This window comes from Doryrhamphus excisus, chromosome 11 (assembly GCF_030265055.1).
Source record: "Doryrhamphus excisus isolate RoL2022-K1 chromosome 11, RoL_Dexc_1.0, whole genome shotgun sequence".
In the NCBI taxonomy this organism is placed as follows: Eukaryota; Metazoa; Chordata; class Actinopteri; order Syngnathiformes; family Syngnathidae; genus Doryrhamphus; species Doryrhamphus excisus.
In genome coordinates, this window is record NC_080476.1 from 3,272,828 (window position 1) to 3,291,976 (window position 19,149).

Genomic DNA, 19,149 nt, shown 5'->3' on the forward strand with positions numbered 1-19,149 from the left:
TAATCGAGCGTTTCAATGAATATGTTATCGTTATTATGTCATTTCCAGCAAGACAACAGATTTTCCCTTCAATCTGCTTCATTGAATGTATTTATTAATGTCCAATATGAATGCTGTGTCACCAAATGTTGTTATTTTATGTGAAAAATAAAACATTTCAAAATACATTCACAGATTGTTACATCATAAAAATGACATTTTATTTGGTAAACACTAAAAAGTGCTTATGACTTGAAAGGACTCATGGCTTTGGACTCAACCTGTCTCGTCTTGACTTGAGACTTGACTTGAGATAAAAAGACTTACGATGCACTAACGATGTTGTTACCCTGGAGTCTACCAAGCATTCTTTTATACATACATACATACATACATACAATTATAACATATTTACAAGACTATTTACTATTTACAAGAATATTTACAAGATTGTTAGCCACTGGAATGAAGATGTGTTCATGTACTAAAATTATCACTTTGTGTAATCGAGACAAAAAAAAAAGACCACAGCAACTTCTAGGTTGCTAGTGTACCATTCAGCCATTCTTCAAGTAAATGTGCACTCAAAGGCTAGTTTGAGTCAGTCAGTCCAAGGGGTTCCACTGAACAGTGGAACCTCAGTTAACATCATTCATCCGTTCCAGAAGGTCCAACTCTAACCAAAACGCACAAAAACCAAATCTAATTTTTGAGTTATTTCTCTCTCTTTATCAAATGCTGGCACCTGCAACTTTCTTGGACTTAGCCATAGCTCGTTTTGCAGCCGTGATCGATAAGAAAAGCAGAGACTTGAAGCGTAACTGTGCTAAGTTAGCAAACAATTACAGCGTCAAATGCTGATGACATCATAGACAGGCAACGAAGCTGAGGGTTTTATCAAAATACATGAAGAACACAGTTGGACTTGGAGTTTGTTAATAACATTTTTGACATTCATTCATTTTCTACCGCTTTTTCCTCACGAGGGTCGCGGGGGGTGCTGGAGCCTATCCCAGCTGTCTTCGGGCAAGAGGCGGGGTACACCCTGGACTGGTCGCCAATCACAGGGCACATATAGACAAACAACCATTCACACTCACATTCATACCTATGGACAATTTGGAGTGGCCAATTAACCTAGCATGTTTTTGGAATGTGGGAGGAAACCGGAGTACCCAGAGAAAACCCACGCATGCACGGGGAGAACATGCAAACTCCACACAGAGATGCCCGAGGGTGGAATTGAACCCTGGTCTCCTAGCTGTGAGGTCTGCGCGCTAACCACTAGACCACCGTGCCACCCCATTTTTGACATAAAATGAAAAATATGCTAACCGGGACGTACACTAACTGAGGTTCCACTGTAGATATATTGTATAGCATACAATACCTACCATCTGAGCAGGGCTGATCAGGATGACGTAATGTTTTCTTGGCTTGTCAGTTAGCAGGACTGACAACTACTAAGGCGGAAATTTTTGGATTAGATTAGATAATACAGGAACGCATGATTTTTTTAAATGTTATTACTTGAACTGTATTGTGTATGCCTCAATAACCTCACTATTTATGTTTCCTAACTGACTTACCTGTAACCTGAGTTAGAAATCTGGATGTTCCATTTGGTCCTTCCTCCAATGTAGGTTGAGGGTGTTGAGCCTCATTGACAAACATTTTGGATCCAAGTCGTGCATGTGGCAAATGTGCACAGTGTTCATACAGCATGCATGCGTCTCGAGCCATGACGACCTGCCAGTCGCTTTTGCTCTGCCCGATTTTCCACCGGAGCGTCAACTAAGCCACTTAAAGCTCCACCACCCCCTAAACTCTTTGGTGTTCCTCAAAGGTGCTGATGCTGGATGCCACGAGGAGTGAGAGGGCGGATGCTGAGAAGTCACAGAAGAAGAAGAAGAATGAGAATGCAGAGATCCTGGTGGAGGAGGTGTTCTCGGTAACAGCGGGATTACACATCCAGCCCGGCCTAATCTCTGTGCCCAACATCTGCCTCATCGTGCACGCGACCGCGCACGACCGCAACACACAGACGCTTTCTCGTGCAATCGCCGGCCATGTTTTATTCACCAATGCTTTAATTTCAACTGGTGTAATCAGCTGCAGCTCGGCATGCCGGGGGTGTGGTGGGGTGGGGGGGGGGACCACGTCTGTGTCTGTCTACCACATCCACAAGCATGTGTGACAACATGAATGCGAATCACAGCCATTCAAGCCCCTCCCCCTTCCCCCACCCGACTATCTGACAGATGATTAGCGGGAAAATCCTGTGACATATGCCAGGAAAAGTGCTTGCTTGCTGCTTGTTGTTGTTTGTTCTTAATTTGAAATGAACTCTGCACTTATCCAACGTATCAGATGACATATATCACATACAGCCATGTAACATTACAGTGCGGGATAGGAACACACAAACATTAGCAACATTAGCATTGCTATGTGATGCTAAGTGTGACTCATCACGCTAGCCTGGCTAGCTAGGTGACATTCATACAACAAAGAATGGACACTGAATTTTCAACATTGGATCATTGAATCAATGTAGGTCTTTGATGTTGATTTAGCATCCGTGTGCTAATAGTGCAACAACGTTGATTTCATAACCATAAACAGACACAATTTCAATTCAACTTGATTAGCAATTTCCTTACAAACGTTCATAACTATATACTGTAAGTTAGCCACATGGCTTCCAGGCACTTTTTCATTCAGGAAATGTACTCTCTGGGAAAGAATACTGAAGTGTGTAACTAATGCAGTCTGTACTAAAGAGGTATGTATCGCTACAGGAGTGTGAATGGAACCTGCTCGGGCGTCCATGCTGCCAGGATGCGGGGATGGTGGTGTCATGCTCCCAGGAGTCATCCAAGTGTCATCCACTTCAGGTATTCCTGATATGCTTCAATGTAGGAACCTACGGAAAGAGAAATTCAAGAGTTTTCCAGCCAGTAGCAGTACAAAGCAGTATTTTTACACGGAGAAAACCTGCTAAATGTATTCTAATATGGCAGCGATAGCTCACCTGTTGCGTGCCAAATGTCCTTCACTGAATGCTTGTTAAGTGCCCAGCTGGCCAATCAGCATATTAGATGCTCAATTCAAACCAAAAGAAGAATATCTGTGGCCTATTGCTATCGCTGACTGTAGTATACTGCTATCATGGGCAAATAGAATGGAGCAATGTCGTTTCAATGTCACTGCTGCCAACATGTCAACTTTCATCAGTTTGGGATGTTGATTCGGGATCGATTTTTAGGTGAAATTTCAATGAATGTGAATGAATGAATGAATTTTAAGATGTGTAGTGAAGCCTGCTTTACATAATTGTACGAAATGCCACAGTTAGCGTGCTTTCGGTTTCTGTCAACAATTGACATTCCACATGTATAGCTGACTAACAGATAGTTTACAGAACTTTCTTTTAAGATGTGTAGCAAAGCCTGTTTTTTTTTTTTTTTAGCATTTAGCATTATTAGAGCCCTATAACACTCCTATAGTCACTTTTACAATCCTATTGCCCAAAATGGTTGACATAATAAAGGAAAATAAGACCTCTGAGACATGAATAAGTCATTAGATAGACTCAAACATTCTCATGGACGGCATACTTGGTGACTTCCTGATACCTAGTGGCTAGTGCAGTGGAATTGTACTTTAATGGTGCAGGGAACATTCACACAGGGGCTGCTGTCAGCCACAACTCATGCCAGTCACTGGCACTAATTTGTGCCAGTTTGCTGATATATGTATCATTTGGACTACTAATGGGCTGTGTGTATTAATTAATGAATTCAAGCTGTCCTTGGTGGACGTATATGCGGGTCTTCTAAGCTAAGCTAAGTAGGGGTCAGATCCATGAGGAAGGAGGTTTTTCCCTTCATGACATCACAAAAAGACACAACTTGATAGATGTTATGTTATGTTAGCTGCTCATAAAGGGACACGTTACTATTAGAACATCATGAAAAACCATTGTTGCATTACCTCCGCCTTGAGTAAGACAAATCAATAGGGTTCTTGCTTGGATAAAATCCCTGAAAGGGCACACTGTTACAGTATGTACGTATGTGGTGAGTAACCACTGAAGCAAAGCTATACTTGGGGTTACACAATCAACGTGAGTGTGAGCTTTTCTTGGCGGGGGGGGGGGGGGGGGGGGGGTTGGGGTGAAGGTGCCAACAGTCGCGCTCTAGCCAAAAGAAGCGTGATGCATTTCAGCCTCTTTTGAACGGCTGAAACATTTGGCTGCGTCGGCACGGGGGATCAGCTCGTTATCTGCTTTAGCCGGGGAGATTGGTCGGCCCTGGCCCCAGAGGATTGTGGGATGCGATACTGGCGAGACGTCGTAATTGTGCCCTGGTTTGGCAGAACACTTGTTTTGTTGCTCGCCATGCAGAGCGCCGACTGCATTTCTACAGTTTTTATTATTCATTCATTCATTTTCTACTGCTTATTCTCACAAGGGTTGCGGGAGTGCTGGAGCCTATCCCAGTTGTCTTCGGGCGAGAGGCGGGGTACACGCTGGACTGGTGGCCAGCCAATCACAGGGCACATATAGACAAACAACCATTCACACTCACATTCATACCTATGGACAATTTGGAGTCAACAATTAACCTAGCATGGGAGAACATGCAAACTCCACACCCCACAGAGATGGCCGAGGGTGGAATTGAACTCCTAGCGGTGAGGCCTGCGTGCTAACCACTCCTCCGCTGTGCAGCCTGCTTTTATTATTATTTTTATAATGACGGTATTACTATTGTGTTTGAAGTGTGCTGACACAAGCAACCTGAAACGGCTGAACTGATAATGGCAGAACCAACGCTACCTGCCAGTCAAGTGCAAGGCATCAGCTGAAGAACGACTGTATATTAGTTTGCATGCTAACTTGAGTGTTAAAATGAGTCTATTGATTTTAGCCAGGCTAAAAGTCCCACACACTGCAGTCTACCATAAAACTTTATTGTCTTCAAACCGAGATGGGACGAGTTGCCATGGGAAACCAAGCCAAATGGGATATCAAAGCAGCACGAGGATGATATCTGGCAGTGGAAACAAGAGGCCATGACGTGGCAAGATGTTTTCCCCTCTCGAGATGGTGCCGTTTTGCTTCCATCAATCACACTGGAAAATAAATTGAAGACGGTGAATGTGAAATTGACGGCCGCTTGGTGAGTCTGGACACAAAGAAACACCCCAAGAAGGGTGATTCGGTGCCCTCCTGGATGACCCTTACATTTCTCCCCTCACGACCTGTTATGAGCACACACACGCCGCAAGGATTCATCTTTTCTTTGCAAATGTTTGCAAGATGATGACCTCAAACGCTGTTTGCAAATGAACTTTGACAAGGTTGCAAATCAATGAAGCGGCTCCTTAATTGGTTCTCATCAGAGCCTATGAAAGCACCTTCTCAACACCAAACTTTGCCTTTCGATTTTCTTCCCCAAAGAGTTGAAACAAACCATCTTCTCCGCAGTTGGGAAAGGTTAATGGCTTCCTCTATTTTTGCAATTATAAGTACCGTGCAGTCCTTGGAGCCATTTCACACCGGCGCGCTCAATCCAAATATGCAGCTGCGAATGTAAACGAGCGCACATAAATTGATACGGGTCCGGTTGCTTCCAGGCGCTAAGTGGCTGAGCGGTCCATTAGAGCAGACCGCTTTTTGTGGAGCCAAAAACAACTTGGAAATCATGAACAGAGACGCATTTGCAGGATAAACAACGATATTAGACTCAGTTAGCGTTTAAAATGTTCTCTAATGCCCATGAAAATCATCTGCTCCACTTTTAATTACACTACAGAAAATAGTCATAAACATGACCCGGGTGTCCTCCGAGGGCCGCAGATAGAACAATTAAAGAATGCTGGGGGGGCCGTTTGTTCATTAAACATGCAAAAGCCATCCCAGTAAAGCTAAATATATTTAGGACAAACAGCCGACTGATCTTTGTGCTATCGTTGGCAATGTAAATATTATTAGTGTCCAAACTTTTTCCAGTCAGAGCCACATACTGGGAATGCAAGGATGGAAGGATGCCACTTTGATATTTTGGAAAGCAACACGTGGAAATATAGTATAAGATATATATATATGTATATATGTATATATCTATATATGGCCTGCACGGTGAATGAGTGGTTAGCGCGCAGGCCACACAGCTGGGAGAACTGAGTTCGATTCCACCCTCGGGCATCTCTGTGTGCAGTTAGCATGTTCTCCCCGTGCATGCGTGGGTTTTCTCCGGGTACTCCGGTTTCCTCCCACATTCCAAAAACATGCTAGGTTAATTGGCCACTCCAAATTGTCCATAGGTATGAATGTGAGTGTGAATGGTTGTTTGTCTATATGTGCCCTGTGATTGGCTGGCCACCAGTCCAGGGTGTACCCCGCTTCTCGCCCAAAGACAGCTGGGATAGGCTCCAGCACCCCCCGCGACCCTTGTGAGGAAAAAGCGGTAGAAAATGAATGAATGAAAAAAAACTGCATCAGCTTTTGATGTAAGTGAAAAAGACCAACATTAGAATGAACTTTGGTCTTTCCTCTTTCTTCCCCAATTTATCCTCATAATGGTGCACGTTTTTTCTTGTAAAATTTGGACTTTTTTCTCATTAGGATTAAATTTTTTTGTCTTGATATTTTGACTTTACTCTCGTAAAATTGCATCTGTTTTTGGTACATTTCAGCTGTTGTTGTTTTCTAACTTTTTCAACTTTTATATTGCAATTATGATTTATTGTCATCGTATTTTGGATTTTTTCGCAACCTCATTTTCCAAAATTGCTTTTTTTTATTCCTCATAATATTGCAACATTGTAATTGTGGTAAAATATAAAACTTTTTTTCTTATTTTACAACTTTTTTCTCTTAATATTTTGACATTATTCTTATAAAATGACTGATGCTTCCACTTTTGGTGTTGTTTTTTGTAGTTTTCTTGTTAAATGATATTTTTAGGAAGTGGCACGGGCCAATGAGAAAATAGAAAGGCCTGCGGGCTGCATTTTCGACAGTGAGCACAGGCAAACATTTGCCTACAATAGTAAGTCAAGTTGGATATACTTTAGAGAAGTCAGTGTACAGCTACCATAACATACAGATATGTACTATGTACTATGTACTATAGGCTGCATCAAATTTGAATGCGAAATTTTAAATTCATAATATCAATTTGGGGCGGCACGGCGGTCTGGTGGTTAGTGCACAGACCTCACAGCTAGGAGACCAGGGTTCGGTCCCCGCCCTCGGCCATCTCTGTGTGGAGTTTGCATGTTCTCCCCGTGCATGCGTGGGTTTTCTCCAGGTACTCCGGTTTCCTCCCACATTCCAAAAACATGCTAGGTTAATTGGCCACTCCAAATTGTCCATAGGTATGAATGCGAGTGTGAATGGTTGTTTGTCTATATGTGCCCTGTGATTGGCTGGCCACCAGTCCAGGGTGTACCCCGCCTCTCGCCCGAAGACAGCTGGGATAGGCTCCAGCACCCCCGCGACCCTTGTGAGGAAAAAGCGGTAGAAAATGAATGAATGAATGAATATCAATTTGGCTGGCATTCCATTTTTTTTTCTAATGGACATAAAAATGTCTTTTGCAAAGTTTTGAGGAAACCCTTTGAGATTTATGGGTGCCACCTCACACAAACTTTTGTAACATTTCGGAAAATGTGCAATTTCTAGTCTAATTGCCAAAAGGTTGACCTGGAAATGTTGAGTACAATGAACGTCTATACAGCATCATTTTCTATAGGGTTATCAAAGGGGGCCCAGACCAAAGACCAAGCTGCCACTGCTAGTCTGAAAGGAACTAGTTGTCGAGGGCACCATCTTAGGAGAGTTGGTGGGTTGTGCTGCACAGTGACTAAAATAATAAATGGACAAGTGTATATCACATTATGTAGGACTACAGTACCACTCTCAATAAATATGAGGCATCAGTAATACAGTCTACTCTATATTACTGTTGTTGATGTTATGCTTGCTCAGCTAGTAGCTAACTGTCATTAGCAAACTGTAGCTAGCTAATGTTAGCTACAGTAGAGGCAATGAGCGCTAAATACCTATAAATATGACTACAAATCATTCAAATTACAAAGACAAAACCACAAATTTGCTAGTAATATGTAATAGGAGTATAAATACCAACAAAAATATGAAGATCACTCAGGTCTCAGAGTTCTTGAGCTGCATTCTTTGCTGACCTCAAATCTCCATGGCGACCATTGAACTGCTCACCACTTTATTCCACAAAAACAGATGTATGGTGGCACCCCTAAATAATTATGTATTGGAAAAATATTTTGTATGTGTTGTTTCTACATATATTGGAACACTTTTAGTACCCAGCCATATCAAAATCCAATAATTGTGTTTTTTGATGCACCCTAATGTACTATGTACTACTGAAAATGAGTCAGCACACAGTCATTATTGACAACACACTTGAGTTGTAAAGTTGTTGTGTCTCAGGGACTGTCAAGTGGTGGTAGCGTGCACTGGGGAGCTGCGGTTCGGGGCCAACATATATATTCTGAAGAGCCGCTGGTGGTGGCAGCGTCACTCACGGTCTGGGGCTGCACGAGTGCTACCGGCACTGGGGGAGCCGCGGTTCATTAAGGAGAAAGATTCATTCCAACATGTGCGTGTGCTTTGTGAAGCTGGAGCTGGGACATGTGAAAGTTTTCCAACATGACAAGAAGCCCTGAGGAAGTACACGTGTACATGTGACCACCACCACCAACTATGTAGGCAATAATGGCTGGTGGACTTTGACTACTTTAAAGTATACCCTTTACTTTCCATAATATTGTCCCTTAATAGGAAATAATAGAGAGTGTGTGTACTCACTTGGTGGTTTACATGTTCTGTTCTTAAGCGCTGCAGTGATTGACCAATGCTTTGAAGTAGCAGGGGTTAAAGGTCATGAGTTTTCCTATAGGATGTAAATGATCACCTGATGCAAGCGTTTGTAGGTCAGTCAGTGAGATAACATCCAGCTGCTTTGTCCAAATTGTTAGCTGGTGATCTCCAGCGTGATTATTGAAAAGCTCATTCAGGGCAGACGCCTTGCATCACCACAGGGATTATTGATCCCCGAAACCCTTGTGACGCACGTCACTTACCGCCAGTCGCCTTATGAGTAGAATTACATTGTTTTCACCATCAATGGCGTGGACCTTTTGGTTTGGCATGTACTGTTTGTCTTTCTCCACGTCATCACATCAGGCCAACCAGGCTGACAGAGGATCTGTTCTCGCCCCGCGGGGTGGTTGTTGGCGCATGAGGCCGAGCGGCAGCGAAGGGTTAAACAATAGCGCTGGCCTCAATGTGTCAGTGCTCGCAACATCGACGACACATAAATCCAGTGGATGTGATGAAGGGCGCCACTGTACTTTTCCCACCAGTTATCCGCTGCATGCCGTTAGACCGCGAGATGTGATAATTACACGCAATTATTGCGCTCCAGCATGCGCATATATTGCTCGCTCAGGCAGAAATGTCAGTTGTTGCCAAAGCGGAGACGTATACGCACTGGCGGCTGGTCAATATATCAGAGCATATCATAGAAATCCTCTATGCAATATGCCCTCTTGTGGCCGTGAGTATGTTCACCATGACAACATTCATCAGTGTAAAATACTCAGCGTTTACATCTTTTATAGTAATAGCTAGCATGCATGTACGCCCTCTAGTGGATGTAAGTAGGATGTGCATAAACATCAAGAAGTGTTATGATCCTTTGGCAATGGAGGACTTTTTGTGACTAAACATGAGCTCCGCTTTCAAGGAAGAATAGATGCAAATGTCTGTCTTCTCAGTAAAACATTTTGTTTACTTTGGTCAAAGGCGAGATAAAGCCTTGCTATGATATGTTGTCATGCATGAACCAACTGTCCTACTCAATGTGTGGGCGGCTTTTTACTTTTAAAAACAGAGGATGTTTGTATCTTGTACTATAGGTCCTTTAAAACAGCAGGGCGCTCCACTCATATAGAGGATCTTTGACTAGCGTTGTCGCGGTAGGTCCTTAAACTCAGCAGGGCAATGCTATCTGTGTGTGAGAGCTTCTTTGAAAAAAAAAAAATGTAGTTCCCCTTTAAAAACAACAAGGTGCTCCTGTCATATTAAGGATCTTTGACTGTTCAGTTTGTCCTGAAAAAGAGCAGAACAATCCTTTTTGAAGACAAGCAGAAACGACTTTGAGGACTTAATGCAAAAGCAGATCAAAGATTGTGTATGTGATTGAGGACTTAATGCAAAAGCAGATCAAAGATTGTGTATGTGACAAGAGCGCAGTTCTGTTTTTGAAGATGTATTGCAAAAAATACAGCTCAAAGATAACCTATATATCATTTATCTGAATGAATGTGCAGCAAAAATAAAATGTCTCTCACAAGTTTTTGAACTTGCAAGCCGCTCTGATGTCATTCATGCGCCATATTTGGCCCGCGGGCCGGGTGCTGATGTGGGCACTGCTGCGCATGCTGGGAGATGCTGGGAGAGACGGGGGGAGAAGATATAAAGGCGCGTAGGAGGTGCTGTGCTGTTACTCGCAGGGTGTCTCCACCGCTGCGCGCCTCACGGGGGGATCGTGCGTGTGCACGTGCACGGGAAGCGCGTGTATTGGTGTGTGTGTGTGGGGGGGTGTGCTCCTCCGGGATCGCATCGCGGGAGCATGGAGGCACGTGCGTTGCAGCAGAGGCGTCACAATGGTTTCGAGAAGATATCTCCAAGCTCCTCTTTGGCTTTTTTGTTTCAGCACACAAGAGTTGTCTGACGCATTTTTTCGCCCCCCCCCCATACACAAATGGATGGCGAGAGTCAACGATGGCAGCCTGCAAGAGGATAGGACCCCCCTTCAAACATCTGAGCAGCTCCTCTCAGCTTGAGGGACATCTAATGGAGGACTTTTGGTGCAAATATGAAGAAAGACACTTACTCGTGTAACTTTATGTAGGTCACACGTGACCCCCTCCCTCCTCATATCAAGTGTCTTTGCAACATTTTTAAAAGCAGCACTTGGCGATCCAGTGGAAGGCACCCACTTTCATCACCATCACCTCCGCCACGATGCTCCGCGCAGGACCCACCGACAGCGGCGGCGCCCGCCGGACATCGCGCTCACTCGGCGGCCAGTGAAGGCGAGTGATGCCGGACACTCTGACCGTCCTCCGCAACCGCTCGGAGGAGCCGCGGATGGGCCAGCTGGAGCGGGCGCTGGCCGGGGAGGAGAGCGGCCGCCCCGCCTGGGTCATCGCCATCCTGGCCAGCGTTCTGATCTTCACCACGGTGGTGGACGTACTGGGCAACCTGCTCGTCATCATCTCCGTGTTCCGCAACCGAAAGCTGAGGAACTCTGGTGAGAAGCTTCTTGTACTCACTCGGCTGCATGCACTGAACAAGAAATGTCAGTCAGGCTTACAGGAGCATCAGGAGCATCCTCACGTATGTCTTCTAGAACAAGCTTCAATCATCTTACTTATGCTGCACTGCAAACACAGAGAAGTCAGCTTATCATCAAATACCTTGCTCCAGGGCACTGCTGCAATGATCTGACTTGCAGCAACCCAGCTAATATGGAAAAGTAGATAATCACAGGGCTGTTTCAACTCCAAATCACACAACAGAAACTTGTTTCTGGAGAGAACAACCTCCTCACGAGATCTGGAGATACATGTTTTTCCATGCATGGGACACCACCATCATCCACATACTGTAAACGATAATCAACACAAATAACATATGGCTTACAGTTTGTTTAAACCGAACCCTGAGCCATCCTCAGTATGTTGTCTTTAAAAAAAGTACATTATTGTCCCTATAGGAGTGTCCAAAGTTTTCAACCTGCAGCTATGTATATGTATCTATATATATATATATATATATTCATTGTCTACCGCTTATCCTCACGAGGGTCGCGGGGGTGCTGGAGCCCATCCCAGCTGTCCCTGGACTGGTTGCCAGCCAATCGCAGGACAAGAGATATGCAATTTGCTAAATCTATAAAGTGCTGCAAGCATAGCACTCTACACCAGAGGTAGGGAATCTATGGCTCGGGAGCCAGGTAGGGCTCTTTTGATGACTGTATCTGGCTCTCAAGCATTTACCACAATAAAAATGTATGTTTGCTAACATTTTAAAGTAAACATCACAGAAATCACTGTTAAAAATATTAAAAATCAACAACTTTCTTATGCATTTTAATCCGTCCATCTATTTTCTACTGCAATACGGCCGACCATATCCATCTTTCCTGATATTTTCCAGGTCAAACACCAAAACTCGATTATTACTGGGTAATGCGGTAGTGTACCTCGGTCATTGAGATGTCAACATGTAAATGTAAACTTTCCTCCTTTAGTCAAATAGTCACCTAGCTAAAGCTGCAGAACCAAGCCTTCTGGCAAAGATGGCCAAAAGAATGAAATATACTGAATACGGTGCAAAACCATGCAGCAGCAGAAGTTGCATTAATGGCAGCAAGTATTTGATTTATTATTAGACACTGCGCTGCTCACGAAAGTGTGCTGGCCACACCCCATTGGCGTGGGATAGTGTGCCTGGTCTACGTAATTAGAGCCCATTATATCTAAAACTGTTGGTCTTACATAAAAATGCACACATTTTATTGCATTCAAAATGTATATGGCTCTCACAGATACACATTTTAAAATATCTGGTCTTCATGGCTCTTATAGCCAAAAAGGTTCCCGACCCCTGCTCTACACTAATAGCACACATCAGGAGGAATAACCCCTCCTCTTAAATGCAGCCAAATAGTACGCGGGGGCAGAACTGAATGAGATCTGAAATCAGAATTTGGTTCTAATTTGACTCAATGTTTTAGTCTTTCCAGTTTCATACTTTGCACTTTCTTTATCAGGATGTTTGTGCCACACAGAAATGCCCAACTTTCCAATTTGTATAGTTTACCAGCATTATTTAATCGATTCTTATTAATGAATTTATTAAGACTAACAAGTACTTATTGATAGTAGGTGAGCGTGTCATGTTATTTTTTTTTTAATGGGACCTATTATGCTCATTTTCGGTGCTTTGTGGAGCAGCTACACACGATAACCCGAACAGAAAGCTTCCAGATTCTGCACCTTTTTCTGCAGTGTTTCCATGGATTTCCTGCTTTCGACCCAAACAGAAGCTTCCACTCACTCCGTTATGATTGGTCACACTCCCAAGAGTTCCCGAGGACTTTGGGATATGTAGGTCTGCTGAGTTTACTGAGTGCAGGCAATCTTCAACCCATATAAGGAAGTCCAGAGTTCTACTGCAGTAGAATTTATTGTTAGGAAAAAAAAAACACGCATGCAGAGCCATCTGAAACGTCTTTCAGGGATCACTTCCGAATGCTCAAACTCACTTGCCGCTTTGGCATCGTTTAGAATGAGAATAATCTAACGACATTTATAGGTCAGAAAAGTGGAAAAAGCGGAAAATGTCCCCTTTAAAGATTTGTTGCGTTGAAAATAAATATGGCACTTTGTTTGTTTTTATTTGTGAAGTGTCATGACCGCAAAAGAATCATTTGCCACCTTTGCCAGTTGACTGTTTGGACCTGGAACCAAAGCCGTTTGCGATCAGCAGCCCTCTGCTATACATTGGAGTAGAGACTTGCACGACTCCCGTTGTCTATTTGTGGCTGTGCTACAATACATAACATGTGGAGGTATTATATAATGTGAGAGAAGCATGTATGCCAATAACATGACAAGGTCCCTTAAAGCTGCGGCGTCACTTTCGTTTCATTTGTTTAATTTGCAGCATGCCTGTCAGGCTGCAATCGGGGCAAAAATGTTGACATTAACAAGAGCATGTCAGTGTGGATTTCATGTCTATGCATGATGGAGCAGCTGCTACACACATCCACACGCACGTACACACACACGATAGGTTGCACCTGTCATAATGGACCGTGTTGAGGACTCATCGTGGGCTAATTAAGCCATCACAAGCTATTATGCTGCCTTATTGACAGCACAGATTGATCGCTCCCAAACGCCACCGGAGCTGCTCCACTCTGTGTTACTTATTTATTTAGCCTCCCATCTCGCCACCAGCCAGAGAGTTCGAAAGGGTTCCAAGCGGCAGGTGAAATTACCCAGAAGGCTTCATGAAAAGCCTGACTGATCATTTATTGAATTCTCATGGCGTGGTGAAAAAGAATGTGGAGCTGGCTTTCAAGATTTTTCCTATGCAACCTAGTAGAAATGTACCACAATTTCATCATTGTCAGCTTTGGGGGCACACGGAGGGGACCTTTGGTAAAACCTATGCAGACCACTTCCTGTAGAGATGGCCTGAGAGACATATCCTCCAAATTTGGTGCTGAAATCTTTCATGTTTGCGTCCGGCTGGCTTGTGTGTATTTTCTTCCGGGCTCCAATTTGGGGCAAAGAAAAAAAAACATATTAGCATATTTTGTAAATCAGCAACTATTATTCATCAAGCAGGATGAAAGCAGGATTCTTGCTCTCTCTGCGCATGAAGAACAGCATCCTTTGACATGATCTGCTTGCATTCTGCACTCGTGCCCGTTCACGGCAGCATCCTGATCGTACAAAATAAATTATACAGTGGAACCCGTTTATGTTGACGGCCCACATTGACATAAGCATTTGACAACCAAATTTTTGTTTTTGTTTATTTTATTCCTGCAATGAACAGCATTCCACAGACGGCTGCTGTGCCACACTTTGGACGGAGGAGTGTATCCAAGCTCTTCTGTCCAAATCTCTGGGCTTGCATTGTGGAGGGGTTTATGCAGCTTTCTGACCAGCAATACAAGGCAATAGAACCGTCCTCCTACGTCGTGGATACTTTACCTTTGTTGACCTCTTGTATTTAAATACCGAGCAAATGCGTGACGCAAAAAACACTTCCTGTCTTTCACTTTTAATGCGGGCCGCGACTCACTAAATTCAGCGTTGATATCACTGAATTATCAGCACGAATCTCTTAACAGAGATTCTTATGATATGATCATCTTTGCTGTTCACACGATATTATAATTACAGCTTAACATATGTTATTTTTAAATATCCTTATTGAAAAGAAGAGACAATTGTCCAAAGGTGTTTTCATTAGAAAACATCCTTGTTAGCATCCTATTAGCTTGCAACTACGTGGAAACAGGAACCAGAAGTCAGCTCCGTTGTCATCCGTTGTTTTTCTAGTTTTACAATTATCGTGTTCCGTGCATTAAACTATTCTAAATGCATGTAAATAATGAATAATAAGCATAAATCAACATTCAAGAGTAGTTTTACTTTATTATTTCTTGAATGGTGCAACGGTGTTTCTCACATTCTTTATTAAAATCTGGGCACTTGCAATTTTCCTTGGCTCCATTTTGGCTTATTTTGAAAGAAGAGACTTGAAGTGAGAAACATTATTCAATTCAAGTGTTGATCTCGCTGCCACATTGCATCTTTGGCAACAATCAAGTTTTCAAGATAGATAGAAGTAACCCTGACATTATTCGTCATTGATCTAAATTAATCGATGTTTGACAGGAAATTGTATATTTGCAAAAATGACACTTATTCTTCATGGCACCATGACGCACTAGCGGCACATTTTTTTATTTGCCCATCATTCAAAATCCTTATGTGAAACATGAAGACATATTTATTTCCCTTTTCTGTGTGTTCTAAAGATTGAAAATGAGTATGATGGTGCTAACAATGAACGTCATGGAACCAAGTATACAGGTGGAGGAGATGCTAGAAGAGTGGAGGTTTACCCTGGAAAGGAGAGGAATGAAGATTAGCCGCAGCAAGATAGACTATATGTGTGTGAATGAGAGTGACCCAAGTGGAAGAGTGAGGTTACAGGGAGAAGAGATACAGAAGGTGGAGAATTTTAAGTACTTGGTCAACAGTTCAAAACAATGGAGATTGTGAAAAGGAGGTGAAGAAGCGTTGCACACGCTTCTTCACTTCCTTTTCACAATCTCAGCAGGATGGAATGAATGGGTGGACAAAAGTGTCAGGCGTGGTGCGTGATAGAAGAGTTTCAGCTAAAATGAAAGGGAAGGTATACAAAACTGTGGTGAGACCAGCCATGTTGTTTGGTCTAGAGACAGTGCCACTGAGGAAAAGACAGGAAGCAAAACTGGAGGTATCAGAGATGAGGATGCTGAGGTTCTCATTGGGAGTGACCAGGATGGATAGGATGAGGAAGGAGTACATCAGTGGGACATTCCATGTTAGAGGCCTTGGAGATAAAGTCCTTTAGGCCAGACTGAGATGGTTGGGACATGTCCAGAGATTGATTTGCTGTGGCGACCCCTGAAGGGAAAAGCCCAAAGAGAAAAAAGAAACATGGTGGAAGATACATGCTGTGATGATGCATTAGCATATATGTTCAAGATAACATGGAATACTTAAAGTATTTTGCCTTATCCTGATCATTGAAACAAAAACTTCGGAGCCTCTATATGAGGCATATTGATTTCACATAGCCGATATAAGCTAATGCTACTTCCGTCAACAACAACATCATAGAAACAGCGTGTCTGTTTGCTATTGCTAATCATGGTAGATTGAGAGAGCCCCCGCCCCCGCCAAATGAGGAACCAGAAGCTTATCTTTAGAGCCTGAATATATGGAGAATGAACTACATGTTATCTGGTAAGAAGCCCCCTCATGCCCTTAGCGCTAGTGCTAAATGTTTCATAGATAACAGTATAATCACTTACAATGTCCGCTGTCATTGGGATGCTGACTGATGGGACTTGTGCTCCCCGCTGAGCTAGTACATTTAACATAGTCCTCAGGTAAAAAATACAGCCCACTCACTTTGATTACAAGATGGGGATACTGGTTTTCCTATGGGACTTGTGGTTCTCATGACGCGGAGAACCAGCAGGAAGAGCCGCCCGCTATGGCCAGGCACGGCGCATTCATGTCATATACGCTATGTGAGCAGCCGCTCTGGGAGCATCCCGCGTGGAGCCTCGCAGTGATGAGGTACACTGGTGGTTGGGTATTAGGCGTGACTTTGAACACGTTGTTGACATGTTGGTGGCATGATCAAGAGGACTGTTGAATGACAAAGAAACCATCACAGATCCATGTCGGCTCGTCCAGGGATCACGCACCCTTGTGGGTAGGACCATTTTGGCTTCTTTGTTGACGTGAAGGGGTAGGATTTAATGAGCTTTGCTTCTTCCCGCTCCTTTTCAGACATTTGTAGCAATGACGTGTGTATTGTATACTATGTGTATACATGATGTATATTAAGGTATGCATGTTTGAAATAAACGAAGAAAAGTATTCATGTTAGCTGCAACAATAGCAATATCACTGTAGCTCAGTTATGAAAATGGCTATTGGCGGTTGTTTTAGTTTTTTTTAGGCCTTTATCATAAAAATGTGTCCGATGACGTTCATTGTTAGTGTCTTCTTCTTCTTTCTCTTTGGGTTTTTTTCAGGGGTTGCCACAGCAAATCAATCTCCTCCATCCAACCCTGTCTTCCGCAACTACCCTTACTACATCCATAAACCTCCTCTTTGGTCTTCCTCTACGCCTCCTATCTGGCAGCTCTAAACGCAGCATCCTTCCATCAATATATTCACTATCTCTCCTCCTCCCCTCTCTCTCTCGTCCCAACCATCTCAGTCTGGCCTCTCTGACTTTATATCCAAGATCTCTAACATGTAATGTCCCTCTGATGGATTTGTTCCTGATCCTATCCATCCTGGTCACTCCCAATGAGAACCTCAGCATCCTCATCTCGGCTACCTCCAGTTCTGCCTCCTGTCTTTTCCTGTGTCCCCATGCTAACTCGTTCTCTCTTAAGAACACACACAAAATGGAACAAAATATGTGTTCATGTTTTACAAAACGGTTGCGGATAATTTTGGATGTAAATCTAACTGAAAATGGTTTGTTTTCATTAGATTAACTGAATTTACATGATTTCCTATGGGGGGAAAATACTTGGTGAAAGTATGTTTCTTTTTGAGTCTTACCTTCTGGAGGGGATTAATGACGCCAACCAAGGTTCCACTGTACATGCAAATGCATCACGGCCAGTTATGCAAATTAGACAAGGCCGCCACAAAGTATATATGATTCACGGCACAAATACCCTGCAGTCTAATGGGGAACACCGATGATATTGGAAAACTGCGACATGTATTTAAGTGACTTTGGAAGAATAGATGTATTCATGCTGTGTAACGGGAACTATTGTTTTATTCAGAGCATGGTGGTGTCGTGAAACAGGACTGTGTTAATTGAAGGTGAAGGGTTTTGTGCTTTGCCAAGTTGTAGTAGATAGAAATTCTTTTCACAACACCCCCCCCCCCCCAACTTTCAATCAAGTGAATGTTTTGAAAGGCTTTTCCGTCCTCAAAGGTGTTTTGCCTTCGCCCTGACCCCAGATAATGCAGTGATGAAGAGGAAGCAGGGTTTGTATGTCAAAAGCAAAAAGAGTCAAGTCAAGTGCGATATTCAACGGAGGCAAGAAACCGTATTTGCAGCCGTCGCCATTGAACTCGACGCCCAGCGAGCCGTGTGTTTGAGACCTTCAAAAGACTTAATGGTGTCAAACAGAATTCTTGGGTGAGAGTGAGATTGAACGTGCAGACAAGAGTGCAGACAAAGAGCACATGCTTTGCTTGAAGATGGCAGCGCTACATGAGAACAAATTGCAATGACTTTGCTTCAGAAGCCGCAGAAATGGAAAGACGTGAGCACAAATTCAAGTCTGACATTCTAGAACGTCCTTGAAATTTGCCTGAACGCTGCTGGTAAGCTGAAAGAGCACAGAACACATTGAATGCAGGACTGTAATATTTGAAAATATATCACTACAAACCATAGTAAGACCCTGATGATGCCCCCTAGGGGCAATCCTCAGATACTGGAGGTGTTCAGTACGCTTTTAAAGTCACAGTTTGGTTCATTTGGGTACAGGAAAAGAGCAACATTCAAACCCAAAACTGCTTAGCTTGTGTGTAAACAACTTTAATGCAACTTTTTTGAAGCCATCATAAATTTCAAACAGATTTCACCAACACTTGGAAATACACAATGTTCTTGAATGCCTCATCAGCACGGGGCGCACAATGCTTAGTCGGGGGATAGAAAGGGACAGATACAGAGTTTTTCATCGGCCTGTGTGTGTC

General features: G+C 43.3%; 1 protein-coding gene across 1 annotated transcript in view; it reads left to right on the plus strand.

Annotated features, from left to right (window-relative positions):
- Window positions 1-10,562: 10,562 nt before the first annotated feature.
- The window catches only part of LOC131138058 (melatonin receptor type 1B-B-like), a 76,881-nt gene continuing 68,294 nt past the window's right edge, over window positions 10,563-19,149 (plus strand). Inside the window, exon 1 of the mRNA XM_058086625.1 lies at window positions 10,563-11,354. Coding sequence (XP_057942608.1) covers window positions 11,144-11,354 — 211 coding nt within the window. The 5' untranslated portion in view covers window positions 10,563-11,143. The remainder of the gene's footprint in view (window positions 11,355-19,149) is intronic.